Source organism: Xyrauchen texanus, chromosome 8 (assembly GCF_025860055.1).
Source record: "Xyrauchen texanus isolate HMW12.3.18 chromosome 8, RBS_HiC_50CHRs, whole genome shotgun sequence".
In the NCBI taxonomy this organism is placed as follows: Eukaryota; Metazoa; Chordata; class Actinopteri; order Cypriniformes; family Catostomidae; genus Xyrauchen; species Xyrauchen texanus.
The window spans coordinates 16,357,724-16,369,915 of record NC_068283.1 but is presented as its reverse complement, the minus strand read 5'-3'; the positions used below and the strand labels follow the sequence as shown (position 1 = coordinate 16,369,915).

General features: G+C 38.8%; 1 protein-coding gene across 3 annotated transcripts in view; it reads right to left on the bottom strand.

The window, feature by feature from the left end:
• The window catches only part of LOC127647977 (axin-1), a 39,126-nt gene extending 28,160 nt beyond the window's left edge, over positions 1-10,966 (bottom strand). The window contains exons 1-2 of one of the 3 annotated variants that reach the window (XM_052132521.1): positions 10,822-10,966; positions 7,072-8,043 (exon numbers count right to left, since the gene is read on the bottom strand). In XM_052132521.1, the coding sequence (XP_051988481.1) occupies positions 7,072-7,964 (893 nt within the window). In that variant the 5' untranslated portion in view covers positions 7,965-8,043; positions 10,822-10,966. Of the gene's footprint in view, positions 1-7,071; positions 8,044-9,625; positions 9,758-10,807 lie in introns of those variants that run through there. The other 2 variants (XM_052132520.1, XM_052132522.1) reach the window with 2 other exon arrangements.
• Between the last annotated feature and the right edge of the window lie 1,226 nt (positions 10,967-12,192).

Genomic DNA, 12,192 nt, shown 5'->3' with positions numbered 1-12,192 from the left:
GCTTCCATTTGGCAGCCTATCTGCTACAGAATTACTGAACTACAATATTACAAAATATTTTACTTACTTACACACCTTACAATCTTATGGCACTATTCCAATGCACATTAAGGTTCGCCTCGACTACTCGCTTTACTTTTCTGAGCTTGCTTTTCCACTACTGTGTAGTGCCGCCGTGGGTGGGATTATAGGCTGATCATCATAGTTGCGCTGTGACATCAAATGCGACACATAACAATAAACAATAACACAACAGCTAGCTGTTAGCTACTAGCTCATTGTGCTGCATAAAGCAGTTGTTGAATGGTGATTTTACACAAGTGTAGCAGTTAAATTGGCCTGATTGTTTTAGAAGCAAGCTTCCAGTAGCTGGTCAACTAAATAAAGTGAAGCTTTCAAGCAGAATACAGAGTTAATGTAACAAAATGTACCATCTTCCATCGTGGATCAACGCCAGTCAAGGGCGTTCTCCCTCCCATTGCACGCCGCTCTAAATAGCATCCATTTGGTCGTACCACTTCCACTTTTCCTTGATGGTTCTGTAGTCAATTTTATGTTTTTTTTTTTATTTTTTACTTTTCCATACACTGCTGTTAGGGCCGATGGTAGCAGTGACTCCGCTGTGCGGCCAACAGCTGAGACACTTCCTGAAAGACTTTTTCGATTCGCTCATCGCTAATGAGAGGAACCTCTGCACCTCGTTTATTGACCCCGGAGTGATTTTGCGCACAGCCATTTCTTTTTACAATTCGAAAGTCACGTGATCAAATGATACTGCTATCGCTGTAGCTAACTTTAAAACTAGCGGGTTGATGTCACATGTCAGAAATCCAGTGACGCTGGTAGTGACAATTCTCCTTGACCAATCAGTGATCTGCTGGATTTTGACGTCACATATAGTATCGACTCGATTCGCTTGGAACCTCAACCAAGGTGCTACTAAAAAAAGTATCAGGTACCAGTTACTATCCACAGTGGAAAACCCCCCAAAAATCGAGCACAGTCGAGTCGTAATGTGCAGTGGAAAAAAAGACCCATTAAATGACCACCAGCAATTATGATGGGAAAATTATGAATTGTGGCCTGAGTGGTTAGCCCCTGGGTACACTATTCCACGGGTGGACACAATTCATCATGACACTTGACTGTTCAGCCAGGAAAGCAATCTAACAAATTCTGACTGCCTTGAGGACCAAGAGATGATGTTAACTGATCCGTTTCTATATAACCAGCCCAAAAACAAACACAGCGCATCACGGTTTTTGCTTACGACAAATCATACTTTTTAACTAAATTAATTTTAAATGGATATATTTGCAGACAAAGGTCTCCATTAAAAAAAAAATCATGTAAGGGAACAGGTTATTATAAAAATGAAAATGTACATTTATTCCCTTCATAACTTGTATCTTACTGTAATTTGTATCAACTCCATCAGACACACTAAAAGCATGCTATTTTAATTTGAGCCATCCGACAAGAGTGTAAAGTCTTTTATTATCAAATTATTGTGTTCAGTAAAGGAGTTAAGTGATAAAATACATTCTATATTTTTTTTTTCTGTTTTCACACTATTCTGACAAAATGTTATATTTTTCAATCTTAAACATTTGTTGTCCTCAAGAGACATTTTGTTTTTTAGTTGTTGGTTGGTTTGTTTTTTCTCAATTGCCTATATATATAGAGAGAGAGAGAGAGAGAGAGAGAGAGAGAGAGAGAGAGAGAGAGAGCAGAGAGAGAGAGAGAGAGAGAGAGAATTAACTGGTTTTGATGTTTGAAGTCTAAATGTAAAAACAAGATAATAATGTAGGGTTTTTTTAGGAAAATATGAAGCATTTACATTTTTAAAAGCATAGTGGGCTTATTAAGATCCTTATAAGCCCACTTCAGACTTTTCACATTTACAATTAAATAAAGTAACTTAATTTTGTCAATTTATCACAAAACATAACATAAATGTTTAGTTGAGAGATTAGTCTTTGATTTAATACTCATTTTAGTGGAAGACATTTCTATCAGAAACATGTATAACTTTGATTTGGGTGGGCTTAATTGGGTCTTTTCCCCTCATTTTTCCCTATTTTATTATTTGATTTATAAGTTTGAAGTTAAATGAATATTCCTTGTACAATACAAGTTAAGATCAATCAACAGCATTTGTGGCATAATATTGATTTCCACAAAATTCTGACTCATCCCTCCTTTTCTTTAAAAAAAAAGCAAAAATCAAGGTGACAGTGAGGCATTTACATTGGTAGGGAATGGGGCCAATTTTTTAAATAATCATGTGTAAACATGACTTTAGTGTGATAAAATCACTTAACAACATTTTCTGTGGAATGTTATAACCAATTTTACAACTTCTTTGCCATGATGATGTAATGTCAACAAACCCTAAAATGATTGTAAAAATGGCAATTTACACAACTTAACAGTTCAATTAATTTTGTGGTAATCAATTATGTATTATGCCACAAATGCTGCTGATTGAGCTTAACTTGTAATTACCCCATAACATTCCTTTAAATATTTAAAAATTGTTACCTCCTGCTGAGGACAGGTTAAGTTACATGTGCTTCCAAGTATAGAGCATGCATTTAAAAAATATATAAATTAAATTATAGTAGTTTAATTATAGAATAAATGAAGTATACACATTTCCTTTGGTATTTCTATTCGTATGAAAGTCTTAATTTTTAACATAAATTTGACATGTGTGTAAGACATGTTTTGCCCAATATCTCAAGAATCAGTGATAGATTACCTTAATAGATATAGACTAAAATCAGCAAAACTATACTTTTGATTTCACAGGGTCTTAAAGCCAGAAAAGTACAGATATTATTTGATGCATTTATTTAAGATTGCTTGGTTCAATCTCAAGGCAGAAACTGTTTATCTATTTGTCTTGTTATTGTTTTAGTGCAAGAGTTCAAAATCACAACAGATAATGACAAAAATAATTGTCATATTATTCCTACTGGAACAAATTCCTCTCCGCAAAATTGATGACTAGATTAAAAACGGTTATTACTTCAACCACTGCTCGTATAGACTTCATTTGCTTTTATTACGGGACAAAGACTTGAAGGTTGCACATTGCAAAAAATAACTGCAGTGCAGTCCTATTAGAAAGCTAACTCGTAGTATCTTTCCATAGTAAGAAACTTCTGAAATTCCTCACTTCTTATTACTTGTCAGCAAATAAAAGACATATGACTTCTGCAAAATTGAAATGCTTGAAACCCTAAAGCATAGACCTTAAAGGCTATTTAAAAAATAAACGTGGTGTCTTTTTGTAATTCCAGCCAAACACTTTATGTAGGCCTAATGAAAAAATCATTTGAAAACAACCTCACAAATACTTTGCTCCCGCTAATTAAAAACACATCAGGTCCAGAGGCAATGGAACAGACGTTCAGCTGGGTGAAATGTGGAGGCCGTTTTTGTGGCTTAATAATATCAAGTCTTTCATCAAGTCTTACGTTTTGTCATGTTATAGCTAGTTAAAAGTGGTACCCCTTAACAGCTTTCAAAAATTAAAATGCCACACAAAGCCCTCCAAAGGCTAAACATAAACTGTCGAGAGAAGACACAAGTCAAAGTAGCAAAGGGAGAAGATAATGCACAACAATCTCAAAAAGACAGATGCATTTCCTTTTGTAAACCTCCTGGGGATGTTTCTCATCTTTATACCTCACCTGAAAGAGCGTCTAAAGAGCTGAGATATTGGACAGAACAGGGTTACTGCATCATCAACAGATGTCAAGGTTTGCATGAGACAGTTGAGAGAAACTGGGTCAACTTCTAGGGATAGATTTCCGCAATTTTCATCTTTTTGCGGGAGGAGTGCCAGCAGTTAACACAGTGTAGTTGAGCACATCAGAGCAGCAAAACACAATGTATGCTTGAGCATTTTACAGAGGCTAAATCAGGCTATGTAAATCCTCCTCCTGCTCCTCCATGCCTGCTTAGAATTTAAGCTTTAGCTTTGTTTTTTGGGGGCAAAGTCTGAAGAATTCTGCAGAATAGATTTAAACATGTAAAAAAAAAAATAATCGGAGCTGACAGCATTACACTAATATTGGTAACTGAAAGCATGACCATATTAGAACTGGGCGATATGTAAAACTATATATTTGATCAATAATGGCCTTAAAAAATATTGCAATATCAAATTACATCGTCAAGCCCCCCCCCGCCGAGGGTCAGTGAATATTTTTTCTTTATTGAATTAATAATAGCCTACAAAATTAAGAAAATAGAACTTGATTTTAGGTTCAAGGTGAACCAGTCTTATTTTTTTATGATTTTAATCAATTTCGTCTTTGATTCTTTAAAACAAAGATAAATATTACTGAACCTGCAGAGTAGCATTCACGAACTGCTCTGTGGAAATAAAATGAACTAAACTCACAGCACCTCCTGAGATGAACGGAGATCATTTGCAGCATTCTCATAGACGACATTAGTCTTGCAAAAAGTTTTCAGACGAATGAAAGAGAAAAAAAAGAGTGATAAATCTTTTACATGTTTACATAAAGTGTGTTTTTTCAAGAGCATGTCTTGGTGTCTAACAGTATTTATTTCCTGTCATGTGTCACTCCTAGATGTTTTACAGGGCACCAGATTGTGAATAAAATGGTCGCAAATGCAACCAAAATAATTGATTGCGACATAAATTTAAAATCTAGTCGCCATTGGCAACAGTCGGGTTGAGAGCACTCATATGTGGTTTCATCAGATATCATCTTATGAGTTATTGTGTACATCTTTAAAGCGTGCACCACCAATGAGCCACTTTTCACCCATTCTGTTGTGACCACACACAACAACAAAACCAGAAAGAGTCGTGACCAAATGACTCATTTGAACCGGGTCATTTTCATGAATCACCCGAATAGAACTGAGGGTGTGAACTCAGGAGCTCAGTTTAGCAGTTTGAATTAGAGCCACTTTCTCAGCAAACCATCCATCTGTGTTCACAACTGGGAGCCCAGACATTTCAAAATAGGAGTCCCAGGTTCATTTGGGGCATCTTTATAATTAAAAGTCAAGCACCACTATATATATATATATATATATATATATATATATATATATATATATATATATATATATATATATATATACACAATGTATATGAGATCCAGCTTCTGACACATAGGATAATTCAGGGACTCATACACAACTATTACACAAGGTGCAAACATTCATTGATGCTCAAGAAGACACCACACTACTATATGCATATTATACTATATGTAAATATCTGCAATGTACATTCTGAAGAGCAGTACTAAATAAAAAATGTATCTCTTATATTTGTATATATTCTGAACATTTATAGACAAAAGGGGAATGCAAACGTACCTATCTTCTAAACAATATTAAACCTTTGATTAATGAGTTTTCAGCTGTCTTCCTTTTCTTCGGCTTTCTATCTTGTTTGTGAACAACAATCTAAATAGAGCAATTATATGATTTGATGACTAAAAACAGCCATTAGGCTTCTAAATGTTTCAATTAAGGAGCCAATGGCTCCCAAGACATTGTTTTTAGTCTGGAGCCCTGTCTTACAGGTCACCCACCTGTTCTGGGTAGATGAACAAAATTACCTGTACATGAAATACCTGCATTTGGACGAGGAGCTTGAGAACTGGATTCAGCCTCGTCACATTTGGCAGGTGCATGTGCTAGTTTCACACCCAGGGCTACGGTTTAATATTTTTGGCGACTTCCCAGATGTCGATCATCATCTGTCGCAATCGTCATCAGGACATTTGTAAGATATCGCTATATCTGACTACATCGTCCTACAGCCCAGTCCTAGATCAAATTAGCCAAAATATTTGCCAAAAAATGTAAGGGTTGGCAGATGTGTAGAATTATATGAATGATTGGCATTCCAATTCTGAAGAGTTCTGTGGGCAAAAATGATATGTGTGCATGAACATTAGTTTATATTAATGCCTGGCAGAATAGTTTTTCACAACAATTATGATTTAATTTAACTATTAGTTGCTATTGCTATAACTATTGACGCATGCACAAGATTACCCTTCTTCACCTGTGGTAAAATCACCTCAAGTGGATTATTGCTTTAAAATGTCATTGCGAATGCACCTGTCGATATTTGCTTTTAAATCACGAGTGAAAAAGCTTTGTAATCTTCAGCAGAGAATGTTCAAAGGCCCACATGCACAGCTTTCTATTCCAGCAGGACAAGGATTAAAGTATTTAGCAGTCACATCTCTAAATCCCATTTTGCTCATATGGAAGGACTTGAGGCTCTGATGCATCAAGTGATTTGCTGTAAATTTCACAGCATGGCTTAAAAATCTGTCTCCACAGATTAAATGATGTTGGTATGGTGCACAATGTGAACGAGAAATATCTGCACTAAAAGAGTACAATGGGCCATCACAACTGGTGGCGAGGAATGCCTTTGGAATGTCTGAGCACAAAAATTCATTACAAAACACAATCCCTTAAACATACATTCCAATATGCTTGTACTCCGGGCAAACTATGGATGGTATGAGACAAACAGAGATATAGATCTATGAACACATTTTATCGTTCAGATACAGAGCAAATCTATACACACCTGTGGGCTTCAAAGTGCATTAGAACACAAGTGTATATGAAGGCATCTGTAAAATCCATACTTAAGCTAAATAATTTTTTTTCTTTCTTGCAAATCCAGTTTTTCCTTTGTGCACATTATAGAGAACTCGTGTTGTGGTTTTCCAGAAGAAACCTTTATTTGACTACAAAAGCCTGCCATTCAAGAGGCACCTGCATGGAGAACACAAAGGGTACCCACTTGCACCAACTCGCAGTAGGTAAAGGCACCACTGCAACCCACTATCTGTCTTGCTACCACAGTCGCAGGTACTTAAAGGTTTCTGCCTATACTGCATTCCTCTCATCTCCTGTGGAAGGCTGTGCTTAACTCAAGATACTCGTTTTATCTTTTTCTTCTGGCTGCGACTGCACCAGGAGGGGGGAAGTGGAAGGAGGGAGAGGGGAAAGGGAGAGAGGCTTTTCAAAGCTGCAGGGATTTACCTGTACTCCAGGTTGTCCTGATATCTTTTACTGCTGGACACCCGCTGAGGCACAGTTTCCAAGAGCAGCTTCTGAGTCAGCCTGTTGCTTGGGGTGGGGTCACTTTCAATATGCTGCTCCTGTTCCTGGTCACACCGCCACTCCTCGTCTTCATTCAGAGTCGGTAAGTACCCTGGCAAGACCTTGCCATTCCCTGACATTGAGCTCTGGTCATTGAACAGCTTGGGACTCTCCCCACCTGTCCTGGTGTATTCCAAATAGATGTCGGATTTCAAAAACAAAGGGTAGGTGTTCTCCTCCATCATAGTCTGAATCTCAGTTTGAGCTTGGTCAAACATGGCAGGGTCAATATGAAGCTTCATCACACAGTCCTTGATGAAGCTTTTTGTGGCTGGTTTGATCTGTCTCGAGACAATTCCATTGTTATCCAAGATATACTTTTTGTAAATGGCTTTTGCTAGTTTCAGCATCTTCTCATTGCCTTCGTTAGTCTCCTGCTTCCGGAAGCCGCTGCAGGCAAACCAGAAGTCCAGCATATCAGCGCAGTCCTCCTGTTTGAGGAAAGTTCTGAACAAGTGGATGCCATCTTGGTCATCCAGAAGAGAATGTAAGGACTCCGCCCACTTCAGGTAGGGTGGCGTTGGGGAAGCACTACCCTCGGGCTCATAGCCCAGATCCAGGTCAGGTCTTCTGGGCGTCGCTATGGAGGCCTCGTTCTTGAGGCTCTCGCACTTTGAGGAGTAAAAACTGTGGCCGTACTGCCGTCCATCACTGGACACCAGATCGCCCTCCTCTCCAGGGACCGGGGGTCTGGGGGCATCCTCAGTGAAGTTGCCACCCAGGTCTGTCAGATAGCATCCCTTCTCTTTTACACTCATACTCACAGTGTCCATGCACCCAGTCCCAGTACAGCCCACAAGGCAGAAAGTTTATATCCAGACTTCTATTAATGCCACAGCGAAAGAATGCCTCCTGTAAAAAAGGTAGAGAAGGGAAGAAAAAAAAACATTCATAAAGGCTTGACACTATCAAAGGAGAGGGGTCAGTCTTTGCAGAAAACAGTCCAAAACCCTCTGAACCTTGTTTAAAATAGTGAGGCTAATTCCAAGAAGTAGAAATTGATAAGCAGAGGTTACAACTCATTGTTCAAGATGAAAAGCCACTGAACTTGAGAATAATACATTTTAAATGTAGGAATGTCCCGATACCATTTTTGAGAACCAGTAAATCCTTTTTGATACTCGTAGTAGTAGTAGTATTACAGTGAATTTTACATATAGTAGTGAGATATTTCTGACATAATTTTTTCCATTGTAATTGAGTGTGGCACACAGGTGAAACTCATTCTCCAATTATCTTCCCGCCCTGCTTGCAACATTGGGCTTTTATTTTACCGGAAGCTTACATTTTTTAGTTTCTGTATGTTTCCGACGGTAGCTTCTTACTTCCAGAAAAGCATGTCACTATGTGACTCAAAGTGATTATTAAACTTTAAATGACTGCTATTTAATTAAATATGTAGTCTGTATGTGCCTCACACTACAAAGTGAATTAGTGCTCTGCTCGCTGTCATCTGCTAGTAACAGCACGCTCAAGGCTCATGATGGTGTTTTCCGTGTATGAGCCAAGGAGCTCCAAAAGGTATGAGTAGTCGGCGTCAGCACAACACTGACTACACACTTTCACTTTGAAGCGAGCAGCACATGCAAACTATATATTTATCTTATTACATCGCAGCCTTTGGATGAGATTTTAATTTGTATGCTGTTTACCAAATGACATTCATACATAAGATGGTATCGTTTTTGGTATCAAAGCATTTTAACGAGCATGAGTACAAGTATATGAGCGTTGTATCGGACCCAATTCTGATACAGAATCGGTATTGGGACATCCCTATTTAAATGTAAACATCCTGATTTATAAACACATTATTATACATTATAACAAGAGAATAAAATTATGAATGAGACAAAGCCTTAAAGAAGGTCTTCAGTATTGCATACAAAGACACTATAATTCTAATCTGTGATTAAGGAAAACTGATCTACTCCTTTTACTCAAGTCCATCAGTATAATAATTACTAATTATTAAACTGTCATCATAAGCTTTTTAAATGACATTCCACGTGTCACCTTGTGCATGCCTTTACATGATTAATTCAAAAGCTGTGTAAAAATGTGACCGGTTACCAGCCGCTAGATCATACATATCAAGCCAAATTATGATTGCTTCTCATTCACATTCTTGCTGGAGTCAATAAGTTTAATAAAAGAAGCATTTTACTCCAACCATACACCGAGGCCTTTCTGATTAGACAAGTACAGGAATTAAAATATTGTCAAGAGTCTGAAGAGCTACTACAAGTCAGTTACATTGTAATAATGGTCCAAAGAGTGATGAGGATCTCAGTTCACCTTTTGAGCATGTGAAATTTAGTTTCAACACTGCAATGCTCAACATTGCCATTAAATCTGACAGAGGTCTATATCTATCTTAAAGAAAAGAGGGCAAAAAGGCAACCCATCAAGGCACAAATACTATTAAACTCACCTATGACCAGCTTTATGACTCCAACCATAAATGTAACACTTTCAAGTTCCGACCCTAAAACCTGTGACTGCCTGCCAACTACATTTCGTCTGATGTTCTTGATAATCGAGCTGAGGGGAAAATAAACCTTGCGCTATCCTTGACTAAGCCAAACAATAACTTTAACAGCTCAAACTTCAAGGGAAGCTACAATGGCGATTGTAAACGGGCTAACATAGCACCAAAATACACTCGACACAAAATTATTATTTTTTATTACATTATTAAGTCGATTTAAAGCCATAATTCACAACTGCACTGTTGCTTTAAAGCAAAGGTTTGCAAACCACAACTACTAAAGCGGATATTAAGAGGCTACTAACAAGCTACAAACCAAAACAGATAAGTAAACTAAATAAACACAACGGAAAACAAACGCATCTAAGAGCATAATGAGCAAGGAATGGACGTACGTGCGGTGCGAGACCTTCCCGAATAAGTGAAAATATATGGTGGAAAAAAGACTTCCACCATCTTTAAGTGTATTAGCCGACAGTGCTAGTTAGCTTGCTCTGCTGATACACTGAACTGATCCGACTCAACTAGTGTGAGAACACGTTGTCATTGCACGCTTAGCCATCTTTAACCACTATAAACACCAATGTATCCGATCATCCCAATTACGCACTACTACAGCATGAAAAAAAACAGGAGTGCACAAACAAATCGCGTTCGCCCTCGGTGCGGATTTTTCCTTCCCTGACGACATTACAACACCCCTTTCGCTGCCCTCGCGATCTGCTTTGAAGTGAGCCCCACATTCATCGCATTCATGTCTCGGCCTCAGCAGCAGCAGGAGCGGATGGGGGAGGGGGAAGTAAGAAACAAACTCCATACATACACACACATAAACCAGGCCCTTCCGTAGCCCAGCGAGTCTAGTATGCAACTTTGCAACACTGATTTGCACACTCCAACGCGCGCATCTCGATCAATGCTCACGCGCCCGACCTCGCGCGCCTTTAATCCAACATCGAAAACCGAGCGCGAGAGATTTATCTGCGCGTCCACGACCTCGAATAGGATTCAAATAAGAGCAGCGTTAAAAGTGACAGCACATTTCATCTCTCTCTCTCTCTCCGCTACCGCAACCCCCCCATTACACCCGAGCCAAGAGGAGGAAAAAAGTGCTCCGTACTGTACCTGTGAGAACCTACTTTCCGTTTTCGAGCGCATCGGGAATAGCGTTGAACGCGGCTAGATGTGAATCGTGTCATCGATGCGGATCTCGGAGTTTAAAAATAACAAAGAAAACAGTCGGTTCTCCACCTCTCCATGGCTGACTCTCACACTCCTGTGCCCGTGTGCGAGTGAGTGAGAGAGAGAGTAACAGGAGATGCGCAGCGCCGCGCACGGCCAGAAATCACACTGCCGCCTGGAGAAAGAAATAAAAGCGAGGAAACCCTGGGGTGCGAAGCGCGCCTTCAATACACTTCCAATACAGTCGAAAACAAAAGATCTGTAATCGCCACCGTTGTATAATCTTCATGCTGATGTGCCAGTCTGTATCCCTTTTTTTTTTTTTTTTTTTTTTGAGGCTACAAATGTGCACAGATGCATGCTTTTGGTTGTGCATCCACAGAGACAGAGGACTATCACATTGAAGAAATGATCTCAATCTTGTCATGCAATCTGGTTTTGATTTAAGATATCAAGCTTTATCCACTACAACGCTGTTTGGCCCATGCTTAAAACAGTAAAACATAACAAGATTAAAAGAACAGTTCACCCCAAAAAGAGAATCTCCCACTGTTCAATCCCCCTCATGGAGGATTACTTTCTTTATTCTGCGGAACACAAATTACATTTTTCAGAAGAATATCGCAGCTCTGTTGGTCCATATGATGCAATTGAATGGTGACCAGAACTTTGAAGCTCCAAAAAGCACATAAAGGCAGCATAAAATTAATTTGTATGGTTTAATCCATATATTCTGAAGTGATGTAATCGGTTTTGGGTGATAACAGCCAGGGCCTGGTGGTGACAATTCTAGGGGCCCACAGGCCGGAACTCCAGTAGTTACCGTACAGGCCCATATAATGTGACTAAATGATCATATAGATACAGCTTGTATGCCTAAGAGTTCAATTAAACCACAAAAACATCCAAATCAAAGTCCCCCCCAAATGGATTAGTCCCAATGGTTTGCTAGCACTAATATAAATTACCACAGGATGACAAACAGTTCCAACAAACTGGAAAGTGCCTCCCAAACCAATGAAAACTATCTATCAGCATTCAGAACATCAACGCTGTTCTGAGAACAGTTTTAGTTTTTTCACTATGGTGATTCTGCTTTACAAGTCTGACGCTGAGACTGAGAAAGACACACACTAAAAAGAATCAGGAAAAAACTAAACAAATCTGGGTACCAGAAATGATTGGAGAAGAATGAGCGGGAGGCCTGGATAACTGTAAGAGTCCAGTCTATCAAGACATACTTTTCAAGACAGGTTAGCATACAGTAGGGATGTCAAACGGGATGGGTCCTGAACAAATCTGGTCAAAATCCACATCTTGGCAAGATA